Here is a 17,007-nt window from a genome sequence, read left to right as displayed (position 1 = left end):
TTTTAGAAAATGAGTAACTGCATGGGAAGAATGAAGAAGGTAACATTTTGAAAATATCTTTACAAGCAGTTATGTTGCAGCACTTAAATAAACAAATATTACCTTAAGCTGCAATTTTAGTATCTCTTAGAATACACTTCACTTGGACAGAAAGATTTATTGTTGGAAGTTGTTATATTACAAACTCAGAGAAAAAACTGACAGAAATTTATTTCTGTGTTTGCTTGATTGACAGAAAAAAGTTGGAATTCATGCTGGAAGTAGCTGTCCTAAACAATCATTAATATGCACTGATATACTGTATTAGGCCAAAAAGGAGTTCAATGAAAATAAACATTTGTTGATATTTCAAATATTTCAGTGTTTTACTTTGCTGTAAACAAATGCTACAAAATCAACCACGTTATCATTTGCTTGTGCAAATTTCCAGCAGAGAAAAAGAAATAGCCCATCTTCTCCTTGCAATCAGTTTAATTATCATTTGCTGAAAAAGTGACCACTCGTACATACTCTTCCAAGTTTCCTAGTTAATTTCCTAATTTTACTGTGAAAAGGCCTATCTAATGTTGATCTTCACTTCAAGAGGAGTATATTCCACTTTTACAGTTTAAAATGATTGAGTCATGATATAATTACATTCCAATTCTGACCGAGACACAGCAGCAGTAGGTATTATGATCCCCAGTCAGAATTACACCAGCAGGTCCATTTACACTGTACCTGTCAGTCAGTGACATGGAACAAAATAACAATGTATTAAAAAGACGAATGAGTTCTTTATCCAGTTGCTGCCTGACAGCAGTCTGTATTTCATCCATTTCATCCCGCACTTGGGATTCTGGTTGCACCAGGAGGCCCAAAAGGGATTTTGGCTTCTAAAAGAAAAGCATAAAAATACAGTCACATAATGCATTGTTTAAATTGTATTTTAATACCCACACTAAAGCCATTTTTCTGTTGAGAGCTTGAAAAATCATACACATTATAAATCACAAATTCCATTATTGTTTTGCTAAGAAGTATTTCTGTAAAAAAGCACAGTAAAAAATTCCTATAATTACCAATTACTTTAATATTGACTCTACTAAACACCACAGAAGAATCTACTGTTAAGGCCTTTAAAATTTCCTGGCATTAAGCCATGATACAGTGTTTTTTGAAGCATGAAAGAAAAGTCAGTTATATACAGCAATAACCTGCAATAAAAAAAAAATAGATCACTAAAACCATAAAACACATGGTAGAAAGATTAGTTCAAGATCTATCTTGTATGTCTCAGTTGCTTGAAAGACTTAAAATCATTTGATATACAGATTTTATATTAATATTTTGAATGGGCCATACATACAAAATTTTATAGGATTCCCAGTTAGCCATAGAAATTGACATACTTGAATTCTTTAAGTTATTGATATGAAGTCTACTAGCATTTTTTTTTCTAAATGTTTAGATTGTATTTTAAAATGGGAAAATGCAAGAGCATGCAGACAGTACTTCACGTATGATACCCTTTGTAAGACCATGAATGATCTTGCACATGGGCAGTATGCCCTTGTTTTGTGAAGAACCGTACTTTGCAAGCTTCTAAAACTGCAACCATCACTTTTATCTTTGGCACTTAACTATTGTTTTTAGACAGCAAGATTGAATTATTATATCTTGACATATATAATAAAAGTTGGTTTATACTGCTTTATGATGTTCATTTCCTATTTGTTTTTATACTTTCCAATTTTACACATCTTACAATGAACTTCATACAATGAACAGTATTGGATCGAATGGATCTCTCAAATAGAAAGCACAGGAGTCTAGAAAAACTGGAAAGAAAAAAAATTACGTTCTTTCAATATTATACATGCATTTTAACTACAGCAACTGAACTGTATGCTCATATAATACTTTGTTCATGCTTATAAAAATATTTTACTTAGACATAACCATTTAAAATCAAAACTTAAGTAAGTGACAGACACACTGAAAGCAAAAACTCAGTTATATTATTTCTTACAGTCTACAGCTAACTTCTTAGGTATATTCTTACATTTTTAAGCAATGATTTCAGGATCCACTTTAGATGGTCTGACTCCAAACTTGATCTCTGCTCTCTAAGCAATTTGTTTAAAAATCTTAAGACATCTACTAAAAGCTTCTCATCCTCCACAGAAACTGGAAGCACCTGCAGAAACCTGCAATGCAAGCAAAAATATTTACTTTCATACTTGTAGTACATTAAAAGAGAGTTTAAGATCTCAGCCCAATAAGACTGAAGTCACCTGCAAATGTGGAATTATACAGAATAAATATGTATATTACATATATTTACATATAACTAATATGCAATTATATTAATTATATTATATGTATCATATATATTAAATTAAATATATTTGACTACTTTTCTATAAAATATTGACTATATTATTATACTTACACCCTATCTACATTTCTTGTGTAATTTTATATTATAAAATTGTTATGTGTATTAAAAAGTGTATTTACATATAGTAAACATGGAATTGCATATAATAAAAGGTAGAAAAATCTGAACAGGGCCACAGACAGGAAAGAAAAAAGCTAATTAGCTATTAAATACCAGCAATTAATAATAGTAGCAAAGCCTACCTATGCATTTAAAATAATTCTTATTTTAAATACAGCATTCTTATTTTTTGCATGTTTTGTGTGTGTAAATTACAGAATCACATCATCATTGAGGTTGGAAGGGACCTCTGGAGGTCACCTAGTCCAACCCCCCTGCTCATGCAGGGACACCTGAAGCCAGTTGCTCAGGACCATGTCCAGGTGGCTTTTGAATATCTCCAAGGATAGAGATGCCATAGCCTCTCTGGGTAACCTGTGCCAGTGCCTGGTCACTTTCACAGTAAAAAAGTGTTTCCCCATGTTCAGAAGGAACCTCCTGAGTTTCAGCGTGTGCTCATTGCCTCTGGTCCTGTCACTGGGCACTACTGGAAAGAGCCTGGCTCCATCTTCTTTACACCCTCTCTTCAGGTACTTGTATGCATTGATAAGATCCCTCCCTCTGAGCCTTCTCTTCTACAGACTAACCAGTACCAGCTCTCTCAGCCTTTCCTCATAAGAAAAATGCTCCAGTCTTTCATAATCTTTGCAGTGCTTCTTTGGACATTCTCCACTATGTTCATGTCTCTCTTGTAGTGGGGAGTCCAGAACTGGACACAGCACTCCAGGTGTGGCCTCACCAGTACTGAGTGGATGGGAAGGACCACCTGCCTCGACGTGCTGGCAACACTCCTCCTAATGCAGTCCAGGATGCCATTAGCTTTCTTTGCTGCAAAGGCACATTGCTGGCTCATGTTCAGCTTGGTGTCCACCAGGATCCCCAGGTCTCTTTCTGGAAAGCCACTTTCCAGCTTGGTGAACCCTAGCATATACTGGTGCATGGGGTTGTTCCTACCCAGCTGCAGGACTTTGCACTTCCCCTTGTTGAACTTCATGAGGTTTGTCAGCCCACTTCAGCCTGTTGAGGTCCCTCTGGACGGCAGCATGACCCTCTGGCCTATCAGCCACTCCTCCCTGTTTTGTAACATAAGCAAAATCACTGAGGATGCATTCTGCCCCATCATCCCAATCACTGATGAAGATGTTGAGCAGGACTGGACCCAGTATTGATCCCTGGTGCACATTGCTAGTTACTGCCTTCCAACCAGACTTCATACCACTGATCACCACCTGCCGAGCCAAGCTGTTCAGCCAGTTTACCATCCATCTTACTGTCTACTCATCCAGCCCATACCTCATCAGCCTCTCTACAAGGCTCTTAAGGGAGACAGTGGCAAAAAGCCTTCCTGAAGTCAAAGTAGACAATATCCACTGCTCTATCCTCATCTACCACACCAGTCACTTCATTTTAGAAGGGTATCAGCAGGCTGGTCAAGCACGACTTCCCATTGGTGGACCCATGCTGGCTACTCCTGATGACCTTCTTGTCCCTCATGTGCATGGAAGTGGTTTCCATGATTGGCTGCTCCATCACCTTCCCAGGGATTGAGATGAGGCTGACTGGACTGTAGTTCCCTGGGTCCTCCTTCCTGCCCTTCTTGAAGATAGGAGCAACATTTGCTTTCCTCCCACTCTCAGGCACCTCTCCCAATCACCTTGATTGATCAAAGTGGACATGAAATTACATCCACCAGGATACACTCATGGGTGCATCCCATCAGGGCCCATGGACTTATGTATGTCCAGTTTGCTTACGTATTCCCTGACCTGATCCTCTTCCACTAACGATGTCTTCCTTGCTCCAGACTTTCTCCCTGGTCTCTGGGGCATGGGATTCCTGAAGGCTGGTCTTGCTAGTAAAGACCGAGGCAAAAAAGGTCCTGAAGGACCCCAGCCTTTTCCATGTCCTGTGTCACTGGGACCCTTGCCCCATTCAGCAGCAAGCTCACTTTTTCTCTAGCCTTCCTTTTGTCACCTAGGTACTTACAGAAGCCCTTCTTGTTGCCTTTGACATCCCCATGAGATTCAATTCCAGGTAGGCTTTTGGCTTTCCTAACCACGCCTCTGTGTGGTCAGGCAATATCTCTATATTCCTTCCAAATTACCTGTCCCTACTTCCACCCTCTGTAGACTTCCATTTTATCTTTGAGTTTTGCCAGGACCTCCTCATCCACACAGGCCTTCTGGTATTTTTGCCTGACTTCCTGCTTAATGGCATGGACCACTCGAGCTCAGAGGCAGCGATCATTGAATATTAACCAACTTTCTTGGGCCAGTCTTCCCTCCAGGGCCTGATCCCATCAGACCCTAACAATGAGATCTTTGAAGAAGCCAAAGTCTGCTCTCCTGAAATCCAGCGGTGTGATCTTATTTTTTGCCCTCATTCCTTCCCTCAGGATCCTGAACTCTACTACCTCATGGTCACTACAGCCAAAGCTGCCTTAGACATTCACATCCCTAATGAGCCTTTCCTTGTTTGGGAGCATGAGGTCCAGCACAGCAATTCTCCTCGTTAGCTCCTCTGTCACCTGGATCAGGAAGTTGTCACTGATGCTCTCCAGGAACTTCCTGGATGTCCCTCCAGCAGATAGAGGGAACAACATACATACATATATATCTATCAGAATCAGAGGTGCATAGACAATCAATTCCATAAATTTGAAAATATGAAAACTAGGAAATTATTTTAAGCGTCATAATCTTTAATGGATTTCTGTAGTCAATATGCTTACCTGTTTATTGCTTTTTGCCAAACAAAGCTCTTCAAAGTGGTTCCACAAGACCCAGAACTGTGTTTTAATGCAAGTCTGTCATTCAGAATGTAAAAACTAAGCCTAGTGAGAGCACCCCTAACATCCCTGTGGGATACTGCCTGAATGATTGAATTAAGACAATCCTGCAGTCCATAGTTTGTGTGAGTTATTTTGAGTATAAGAATGTCTTCTGAGGATAGTTTTAGCGAGTCTAAAAATCTGAAAAGGTATAAGAGAAAAATCATTATCAGCCAGTATCTTTACAAACTATTTCAGTGAGTGTTGCTTCCTTCACTTCCCAGTTCAAATGAGAAGACAAAACACAAAAAAACCCTAAAAACTAATTTTAAAAAATTTAGAAAAGTTAAAAATTATTTTTATTAACCAATCCTTTCTCCTTCTCCCCCTCCCCAAAAAACCCCTAAACCCAACAACAATAACAAACAACCCCACCACAATTAAATCCTAAGCTGTCTGCGTTCTTTGGAAAAATGGTACCCCTCAAAAAGTTACTTGAAAGGTGCTCTTCACATTGTTTGTAACGAAATTTTCCTCCATGCTATTGTAAATGTTGTCCACTTGGACTATACTATTTTCCTATTTTCTTTTTAAGACATTGATTTGGTTTTGCCTGAGGGAACTTAAAATGAAAATGATTATCAAATCAACAAATGCAAAGTTTCCAATGGCTCAGAACCACACTATTTACTAATAAAACTTGTAGGACCCCTTAAAGGACACAAGCAAAAACTGAAAAATTGTCAAGATGGACAGAGATATAGATACAACCATTTCAGTCCTATTAAATCAAGAATCTTCCAAGACATTGAGTTCTGTATACAAAGTAGTCTCAAAGAGAGAAATGATGCTTAATCAACAGCTAACCAAAGGATGTAAAAGGAATTTTCTTCAATATCTACCATAATTCTTAGTATCACCATTAAAAAGCCTAATTATCTGAAATTTAAATCCCCAAGGAAAGAAAGAGAAAAAGTCATGCAGCTATAAAAGGGAAAAAAGGCAGCTCCCTAAAAAAAACACGACTACAAAGAAAAGCAGCCACAGAGTCCATTTAAAATTGTTTGAAATGAGTCTGACCATCGATAAAAGTTGGATCAAGCTCTAGACTTCATGTATAAATGCAATTCAGGTACAACATTAACTGTGACAACATATCTACAGCCTCTTTGGATGCAATCATCTATGTTTAAAAAGACAGCATTCTCAAACCAGTAACAACTTGAACTGCTGTTTGAAGTTGAAAACCTATTTAAACTTGATGGAACACTAATTTAACTGAAATATATTTGGATTTAAAATCAAGATAAAATGGCTTACGTTTCTGCTTCCTTCTCATAATTTATCAGTTGCAATAGGTTTTCAGTCCCATGGTACCAAGACAGATTCCAAGCCATCTTAAGCATATCTGACACAGGTTTCATAGTCAAACACTCAGAAGACAATGGCACCACAACAGTATTAGGGCTAACTATATGATGAGCAGTAATCCTGACTGGGAGATGATACCTACAAAAAGGAAAAAAAAAAAAAAAAAAAATTAAAAAGTGGTTGTGGTTTGGTTTTTTGGTTTTGGGGTTTTTCTTTGGTTACATGGTTGGTTTTAATTAAATGCTCTATTAGAGCAAGCTTTTAAATTTGCAAATGAAGTTTTTGAAACTCTTTTTCAGAGAACAGAGACTTGTATGTTTAAAAATGCAGACAACTTTGGTTTAACATCAAATGTTTCCCTTCATTTTCCCGCCTCCATACTTCAGGAAGGACAGCAAATGCAAAGAAGCAAAGTTAACGGTAAACCCCCGCCCAAAAAACCAAACCCAAACAAACAAAAAAGAAAAAAAAAAAAACACGAAACCACTCACACATACCTTCTAACAACAGCAACAGGTAAAGTGAAGGCAGGTAGGCCAGTATCATCACTGGTTATGCCATCAGCCCTGCAAGAGATTACAGTTATTTTTCCCTATTTTAAGCTTCAATTTTCTACTAATGTCACATTTATTATTTCTTTATTATTTAGATATAGCTGTATTTTTTCCTCCAGCTAGCTTTTTAGTAACCCATTGATGAATAAACAATGTTTCTTCATGATTATGTAATATTAAGATAGCTCTTAGATCAAACACATACAGAATACTTGTTGCAGATGCACTGCACATAAAAATGAAATTAAAGATAACATACCAGAGCACATATTTGTTTCCTTTTTTCTATTACAGAAAAAAATATGCACAAAATTCTATTCAGTATATTTCATGTGTGTGAATTCTAAAAGTAAATTCTTTTTCCTGAAGTATATGCAAATTTCAAATAGTAAAATATCATAAGCCGAGGTCTGTTGTTTTAAGGATAACTACTACACTTAAAAGCCAAAGTAAATACGAGAATTCTAATTAAGTTTAAATAAACATGCCTACAGCTAGCTATTTGATTTGTGTCATTTCCATTTATGGAAAAGATGGTTTACAGACCAATCAGGGTTTTTTGAAAATTAAAGTAAACTTAAAATTAACACTGAGGTACAAAGTATTTATACTGCAAAAATATGCCAAGTAGACCGATACAGCATGCAACCCAAATATTGAAACAATTTGTTTGGCCTACAAATATACAATTTCAGATATATAAAAGTTTGGGTACAATTTGTTTGGATATAGATATAAACTTATTTTCATTAAAACCTTAAATTCTGACTAGAGAATATGCCATTAAATAACTGTTTTTTTCATACCATGTTTCTGTTCTTGCTACTTCATCAAACAACAGAAGACAAAGCAATACTGTAGTTTCACTTAAAACAGCACGATCATTTTGGAATATCAGGGAAACTGAATAAAATAAAGATATTTAAAAATGTGTTAGGAAAACATTGGCATTTAATAATACATAAAAGGACACTGGTTAAAACCAACTGATTTCCACAGTCATTTTGCCAACATCTTCAACAGATGCTACAACATGGGTAACACTATCACAATGATTTATCTTTTAAATATTAGAGACTCTGAAGTGACTCAAAGTTCTTAAGAAGGCTTTTTAGTTAAAATTCTAACTGTATTTCACACATTTTTCTTTCCACATGTCGTGGTTTAGCCCCAGCCAGGAACTAAGCACCATGCAGCCGCTCACTCACTGCCCCTAGCCCAATGGGATGGGGGAGAGAATCGGAGGAGTAAGAGTGAGAAACACTCCTGGGTTGAGATAAGAACAGTTTCATAATTGAAATAAAGTAAAAGAGTAATGATAATAGTAACAATATAATAATAACAGCAATAATAATATATACAAAGCAAGTGATGCCCAATGCAATTGCTCACCACCCGCCGACCGATACCCAGACAGTTCCCGAGCAGCAATCGCTGCTCCCTGGCCAACCCCCCCCACCCCGTTTCTATACTGAGCATGACGTCATACGGTATGGAATAGCCCTTTGGTCAGTTTGGATCAACTATTCTGGCTGTGCCCCCTCCCAGTTTCTTGTGCACCTGGCAGAGCATGGGAAGCTGAAAAGTCCTTGGCTAGCATAAGCAGTACTCAGCAACAACTAAAACATCAGTGTGTTATCAACATTCTTCTCCTACGAAATCCAAAACACAGCACTATGCCTGCTACTAGGAAGAAAACTAACTCTATTCCAGCCGAAACCAGGACACCACGTATCTATTAAAGTTAAACTAGTATCTTTACCTCTGAATAGCAAAAGCAGTAAAGATGATTGCTCTGCTAGGGACAGACGAACAACTGGATCAGCATATACAAGTTTGCGTAAGAGTGTTAGACATGGTAACAGTATGGATTCCATAAGCTGCAGGAACAGAGAAAAAAATTAAATACAGATAAAAATTAGGATAATCTATTATGAGATGCTTAATATAAATTGTCATGCTATGAAGCAATACATTCCATCATTTATAGTAGAGAAACCTAGAACTTTCTTAGACAAGCACATTCATCCAGACAATAACTGCATATTCATTAGAAAATATTTATTCACTTCTAGTTTTATTTTATTAGTAATTGAGAGTCATTTTACTGGTCTCTAGCATCATAATATAATTATAATGTTTGCTTCCAAAATACGTAGTTTTAAGAAGCATATATGTGAGCTGAAGGATTTCCAAAAAAACCCAAATGCTTACAACCATATGAGCTTATTAATTTTTTTTTCTTTTAAATGCAAATAGCTTATTGTATCACATTTATTTTCTGGGTCCCAATCCTTCAGACCAGGAAACCTAAGAAGGAAAAGCAGCTTATTAAAAGTAAAAGTATCAGTGAATGGCCAAAAATATGACCAAAGTCACTGCTCCTAAGAATGAGAAGACAGTATGTCTTTCACAGTACCATTACTTTGCTTGTCTGTGGTTCTACCTTTAAATTTTTTTTTTTGTAAACTGCATCACCAAACACAGTTTAATTTAGTATTGAATAAACAAAAGCCCTGCTTATTTAGTATGGAAAGTGTGTTTTGCACAGCTATATATAAGCCTTATTTAAATGGTGCGTTTTCCATCTACCATGTCCTTTAACCTTTTCTTGATAGCCACTTTTCTAAGAACACGCAAGGGGTTTTGTTTGGTTTTTTGTTCATTTTTCTTTTCTATTGATTTTAGGATGAAATAAAAAAATCATTTGAAGGGAGAACCAGAATCTGGGCTAGATTCCCTCAGCATACTGTCCTAATGACTTATTTAATCAAATATACATGCTCTTTCTTTGACCTAATGAAACTAGCACTACTTTGTGTTTAGACTAAGCTATATAAAACAAGAGCTAAGCAGTGCTCCTACTTAGTTTATTTTCTATTCTGCTAGACAGCTCATTTTCTTGGGACATAGTTTGAACTGTCAGAGCTTGAGGGACCTAAGGATGGGAATACTACTGGTTGTGTTCAAGACACAGGAGTAAGACTGCTTAGTCATTTTGCAGAGAAAACATTTTACAGTTATTTTACAGAGCAGAACATTTAGGATCCAAAACTTCTATCAACACAGAGCCAACAAATGAATTTCTGAATGCTAGCACTTGGAGAAGTGGAATTTCACATACAGCTGGCGGCTTACCCTCTCCTGCTGATTTGATCTAAACAATTCATTGTTCAACGTGTGCAATTTTAGATTTCTCCTCTAAAATACTCTGCAACTTTCATCATGTAAAGTTTGAACACCCTGTAAACAGGGTATACGTATACGTATAAAGATCCTGTGTTCCACAAGCCATATACGCAAGAGAAAGGTGTTACAGCCCCTAGAGAGTTGTTGCCTGTGCACTTCCTGGATTAAATTAAAGTTTATAAAGGGCTAAAAACATTATTTTAAAGTTTATCCTAGACTCTTACCTGGCTATGAAGGATCTGCTTAAGACAACGTATTTCCCATGCTTGTACTTCTGTATTATTAAGTAATTATACTAATACCTACTCACTACTCAAAACAAAACAAAACAATAGTTGCATTACTCTGTATCTCTAAAAAAGGTAGGATAATAAAAAACTGACATTAAAAAAAAAAAAAACCCGCAGTAAAAAAAACCTGAAGAAGCCAGCATTTCAATTTCTCCAGCTGGGTTTCAGTGGTTTACAAAAGTACTTGTATTCAAGCTGTCATAAACTGGACTAGACATTCCTTAATGCTACAGGGCTAAAATAGTCTTAGATAATCTAGAAAAAAACATTACCATTACCAAAGAGGAATGTAATTTTCATTAATTTGACAAGTAAGAGGAATTCCGCTAAGTATCAAGTGGTTCTTTTCTCTCATACATTTTTGGGAAAGAAGTCATTATTACATAAAAATTCTCATGGTTTCTTAAAATAACTCAAGGTTTGTACTATTGGACTACTGTAACAATACTGTGCAAGCAAACTAAGAAATATGCAAAAGGTTTATCCCGTGAACTGATGCTGAGCAACTTATAGCCTAAATAAGCTTGCATAGCATGTTTTCAAATAACGAATTTCAGAAACTCAAGCATCAGATTAGACATATTACAAAAACGGAAAGCTTGGTTGTCTCCAAAAAAACTATACACTCAACTCTAAATGTGACCTTATCTCCTGAGACTGTCCGTGGTGAGGTGATCTTCTATTGATCAGAAAATTACTTATACCTGAAACTCAATCTGACACGTAGATTCCCATTTACAATAATATCTCATTTTTAATTATATTTTTCTTCAGGACTTAAATTTAGAGACTATGATATACAATATAAAACTTTTTTTTTTTTTTAAGGTCATTAATTTTTTTTTTTTTTCCTGGTCTCTACTGAGAAAGCTTCAGGGAAGTTCTGGTATATTTCTGAACCACACCAAATACTGTTCTCCAGTTAACTATTCTCATAGGTAGGCAAACCAATCTTCTTTCATTAAAAGAATCTTAGCATTACCAAAAATATAATAAATGAAATACATACTGCAATTACAACTGGTACTAGACATTTGTGTTCTGTGCAGAATTAATGCACAAAGATTAGTGTTATAAGCGCAGAAAAAGGAAAATTCTACTACTGTCATGCTGTGCAATGCCTGCAGAAGAACTTGTAACAATAGTTTTACCTTGCCATCCACATGTATACATTCATGAAGGTAAGCCAATATCTTCTCTATCACACCTAACTTTTTCACAATGCCATGCATTTTGGTATCTGTAGGAAAAACAAAAGATAGTAAGAATCACTGGTTCTGCACCAATTTATTATTAAACATCTTTCTGCAAGATCACAAACTCTTGCTGTTGAGAACAAGTTTCCAAAATTTCTAATCAACAGAACAAGTACAGCTCTAAGCTCTACCAAGGCAAGCCTCTTCAAAGTCTTGTTAGGTGACTACAGTAGCCTCTTGAACAGTAAACTCTTAAATATCTTACATCACTTCCCATAAGAACTTTGTGTTCCACAATTACAATGATACCCTGTGCAACTCAATTTAAGTCAAACGAGGATTTCACTTGTAATATTTTAAAAGTCTTCAACAGTTTAATATGGAACTAAAAATGGTATTTACAAAAACTCAATCACCATGAGAGTATTTTCCACTGAACTCATCATTCAGAGCATCTGGTTTAAGAATATTCAACAATAACAAAAAAGCTTATCATTTGGGTTGGTTGGGTTTGTTGTTTTTTTTAAATAATTATAAAGTGATCCTTCATATTGAATTTGTCCTGATAAAGCTGCATTTTTTCCTTTACAGTTTCACCCTATGTTCACCCTGTATGTTTCATATTAACTTTTGACATCTGAAAACTTTGGCAGCCACAACTAAATTTATTTTACAAGACAAAGTAAAGTAGACATTTCCTCATTTTTGTGATCATTTTTCTGACAAGAAACACGTTAATTTTAATATTATCTAAGACCTCATCTTCCCATGGTGAAAAACTTATGTTCTGTCATTAAGAGTTGAGTTCCTTGAAGAAAACATACTCAAATCAGAGTTTGAGTAGGTACAGTACAAACATCCAGGTTTGAAACTCTACAGTTATGACCCTGCACTGAGCCAAATAATGCTCTAAGCAAGACTGCTTACTTGCATCTTAATTCAATCAGATCTTCTTTACTAAAATTCATAAGTTCTCCCCATGTGAGCAACACAATTATACAAAACCACCTGTGATGCAAATTTATGATTAGTCACTTAAATTCTAAAAGTAAAAAGAGGAACACTTTCCTTGCAAACATATTAAATGAAATGAAATGAAAGAGGGCATAATCATGGAAGCCTAGCTTGAGTTTACTGAACCCTCATTCACACAAATGATATTTCAATCTATTTTAACTGTAGTTACTACTTAGGCTAACTCAAAGCAGAGGGAGAAATTCAGGATGATAGAAGAAATTCCTCACTCAGTATAAAATCCCTTTAGCTAGTCTGTGTAATCTGAGAATTAACTTCCCTAATTAAAAACACCACTAAAATTATATATTTTACATTCACCATTGCCTCCCTCACTCAAGACTGAGTATCTGAGTTAGCAATACTAAAAAATTTGAAGCACCATTAGTTCTGAGACAGATCAACAAGTGATGACAAACATTAAGAAGGAAAAGCAGAAACAAAAGCTCTTACAGAGTTTACAGAATTCAGCCTACTCCTCTACTACACAAGGAAGCTGTTTTTTTTAAATAACACAACCACTATTTCTTATTCTTGAGGGCAATAACAAATAACTAACTTTTTATTTGAATTGGTAGATTGTCCACAATAGTGCTAAAATTCTGGTCCAACAATATACATAAGAATTACAAAAAGTACCCTTAGCAGAAACATACAGAAAACCTAGTAAAACTGCAAGCTCACACAATAATATGCACATGAATACAAATTTTCTGAAGAATTTTACCTTCTAAAAGGATAGCTAGCTGCTCGGCTGCAGACTTTCGTAAAACTAGGTCAACAGCATCAGAAGTCAAGATGTCATACAGCTTTTCAATAGTTTCTGCCTAAAAGTAAAACTGCGTTAGGTTTACATCTAGTACGCTATTATGAAACAAGGTAACCAGCCAAATTTCCTAACAGAAAGCAGAAAATAAAAAGATCTAAATTCTTTATTAGAATGTATTGGATTAGATTCCACATGCATGTAATAAGAAAGTATTAGGTTATAATCTTTTAAAAACAAATCTCTAATAATAACTGCAGAATATAACAGGACAATAGTTTCTAGTGCACAACAGAAGCAGATTTCTAACAAATAATTCTTAATTTATGCAGGACTACAGAAAGCTCAACACTACACAAATGCTAGAATATGCTTTCAAGTCTATGAAGAGGACTGACTTTTTAATGGCAATAGGGCTAGAGAAATTTAAATAATCCTACATATCCATACAAATTTGAGGTCCTAACTTCTTGAAGGATGTAGGGGAAGAGTATAAATCAAGTGTACAATGAGTGGTTAGAATACTTTTTTTCAGAGGGGAAACATCTTAGCATTTCTTTAACACACTGTTGTTGAGGGTAAAGATGGAAGGAGAATGGAGGGGAGACAATAACAGAAGAAAAACGAAAAAAAAAAAAAGAGATATAAGTTTTCCCATAGGTCAAATACTCGTGATTTGTTTTTCATTTTGCAAAAGCAGCAATATTAAGAAAACACAGACATAAATCTGTAATCTGTTTTAGAATATTTAATATTAAAAGATATTTGTGCTTGTTTCCGTAAAAATTGATTTTGTGGGCGCAAATAAGGTCTATGTGAGAAAAATCAGACTCTACCCATGCACATTGAAACTGTTGTAAACAGAGCTGATTTGTGCTCTCTGTACTCAATTTAAGTCTTGCTGTTATCTGCAGAGAGGAGTTAAAAAAAAAAAAAAAGGAGGAATTCTTTTCTTATTGTTGCATATGGTAGCATAAAAACTACTGTTCAAGTTTACATGGAAAGCATATATCAATAGATTTCTTTTTATGAAGCAAGCCAATTTGTACAAAATATTACAACCTTCAGGAAGTGGTAACTTCAGTGACTGGGCAGGTAGGGAGGTCTGATCAATGACACAGTGTTTAGACAGAGTTTACTCACCTTAAATATCGACTCTGTTTTATCATCCAGTTTTAGCTCAATAGCTCTTTCTACAATAAGTAAGTTTGAAATACTGGAAAGCACACTACCATGCAGATGCGGGCGTTTCAGGTTTACCCCTTCTTCATTCAAAAGATGAAATGTTAAATGTTTAAGTGCTATAGAACGAACCCTATAGGAGTAAACAATTAAAATAAATATATAGATCCTCATACTGGAAACTTTTAGCTGTATAGTTAAATTAGTTTATAATATTAATACAGTTGGGGGGAAGTACTTAACTCAATATTGATTAATGTACTTTTCAAATCAACACACTGCATGACAATCAATTGGTTTTTTAGAGCAGACATTTTTGTCATCAACATTAGACAACATGCTGAAATGCTACAGGGTGTTACTTACAACTGCTGTTTTGAGAAGAGAAGACGCAGAGCAGCTCGTAGTCTAGTAGTTCTAGGGAGAATACCCTCTCCTTTGTCAGAGGTTGTTTCACTCAACGTGAGGATACAGTTACCTAGAGTATCTTTTGTGTCAGCATAACCCTAAACCAAACAAACAACAAAAATTTCCAAAATTAAGAAAATCCTCTTACTTACAAAATTAGACAAAGTAATTCCCCTTTCAGGGGCTAAGGGAGGGTGGGAAAGGAGCTACCTCCCCCCGCAAAAAAAGCAGTAACTTTTAAGGAAACATTCAATTTCTACAGATTAATATTCCTACGTAAAAACAATTTTTAAAGTTAATAAATGATCCTGTATACAAATCAAAATAAAGATTTTTACATGGCTCAGAGGTACTTTGACCTGAAGCTTTACCCTTCAATCTATTAACATGATGCTGCTCTGTAAGGTCAGTCTCCATTTCAAATTCAGTCCCTACAAGAAAATTACTTCAAAACATTAAATCCTACCTGTTTTCAGATATTTAGTCAAAGCATTTTCACACACAACCAAGACAAACCAGAATCAGTTACAGCAAGTAACAATACTGCAAACATTTAAACAGTAGAGTAAAATACAAGGATTCTATATGCATCAGGTAAATATAGGCCTTTGGTATGCTCTGCTTAGGTATCTACTGTATGTAGCTACTACAGGCTATACTATAGAGGAAAATTCTACCCACAAAAATGAGAGCGTGGTAAGTTCTTTCTCATATGTTTAGCCTACAGCTTATATTAAACACCTACCTACCTAATCTTGGACATCAATGGAAGATATATATGTGGGTAACACAGAAAAGCTGACATTACTGGGCAAGAAAACTCTGAAGTAACCTTTCTCCCATCACTTTCAAGTTCTCAGTGTATTTCCTCTGCAGGTTTTTCTGTCTGAGCCTTCTATTTCATGGCCCATCTTATCTGCGATTTCTCCCCATTTTTGCCTTGATTTTTGTGCAGTTTATGTAAGGGCTTAGGTTATATAAGCATTTTTTTCAACTTATAGTAATACTGAGGTGCAGGCAACAAATGAATATATAGCACTGATACAAGTAACTAGGTGTAATTGTCAAGAGTGATATTTTTGGAAGAAAAAAAAGACAAAAAGTATACTTGGATGTATTAACTAAGTTAAATAAAAGACAGAAATAAGGCAAAAAACAGACATCAGGAAAAACAGACATCAGATAGGTGCAGAAAAATATTTAACCTGGAAGACTATAGGCAGATCACAGAAGGGAAATTTCTACCACTAGAGGAAAAAAACAATAAAGAATTTGGATGGAGAAATTAGGCTGAAAACCAGACTGAGAAAGGCAAAAGTTCCCATTAGATCAAGCCAAGAGTAAAGACAGAGAAAAGGAAATTTGCACGTTATTACAGATATGAAGACTAAGGTCTAAGGATAATACTGACTATTGATATTCTAATAATACTGGAAACAAACAAATCAAAAAACAAACATCAAAATATACAGAAAATACAGCTTACACCTATTGCTATTTATTGAGCCCATACTTGATCAGAAAACAATTTAACCATCACAGAGGAGTTAAAATTTTCAAATTTAAGATATGGGGGACATTCTAATAATTATTAACTAATTTTAAAAGGCATGCAATGTTTTAATCTATACTTGGATTAGCCTCTCATATCTTCAAACGATTTAAGTCCCAGTCAATACTTGCTGATTTCTACTACAACTTTTCAAAGTTTCACCTTCTAGTAATACCAGGCTAAAATCTGTCTACAAATTCAAAGTAGTAACTTTGACTGGCATTAGGATGCCT

General features: G+C 35.4%; 1 protein-coding gene across 3 annotated transcripts in view; it reads right to left on the bottom strand.

Annotated features, from left to right (window-relative positions):
- RTTN (rotatin) overlaps positions 1-17,007 on the bottom strand; it is a 93,080-nt gene that overhangs the window by 49,315 nt on the left and 26,758 nt on the right. The window contains exons 17-27 of one of the 3 annotated variants that reach the window (XM_075705293.1): positions 15,181-15,320; positions 14,776-14,947; positions 13,594-13,693; positions 11,808-11,896; positions 8,940-9,057; positions 7,984-8,080; positions 7,121-7,189; positions 6,573-6,761; positions 5,214-5,453; positions 2,045-2,189; positions 721-875 (exon numbers count right to left, since the gene is read on the bottom strand). In XM_075705293.1, coding sequence (XP_075561408.1) covers positions 721-875; positions 2,045-2,189; positions 5,214-5,453; positions 6,573-6,761; positions 7,121-7,189; positions 7,984-8,080; positions 8,940-9,057; positions 11,808-11,896; positions 13,594-13,693; positions 14,776-14,947; positions 15,181-15,320 — 1,514 coding nt within the window. Of the gene's footprint in view, positions 1-720; positions 876-2,044; positions 2,190-5,213; positions 5,454-6,572; positions 6,762-7,120; positions 7,190-7,971; positions 8,081-8,939; positions 9,058-11,807; positions 11,897-13,593; positions 13,694-14,775; positions 14,948-15,180; positions 15,321-17,007 lie in introns of those variants that run through there. The other 2 variants (XM_075705295.1, XM_075705296.1) reach the window with 2 other exon arrangements.

The sequence above is a fragment of the Pelecanus crispus genome, chromosome 2 (assembly GCF_030463565.1).
Source record: "Pelecanus crispus isolate bPelCri1 chromosome 2, bPelCri1.pri, whole genome shotgun sequence".
NCBI lineage: Eukaryota > Metazoa > Chordata > Aves > Pelecaniformes > Pelecanidae > Pelecanus > Pelecanus crispus.
The sequence above is the reverse complement of the archived record's forward strand: the minus strand, read 5'-3'. Positions and strand labels throughout refer to the sequence as shown.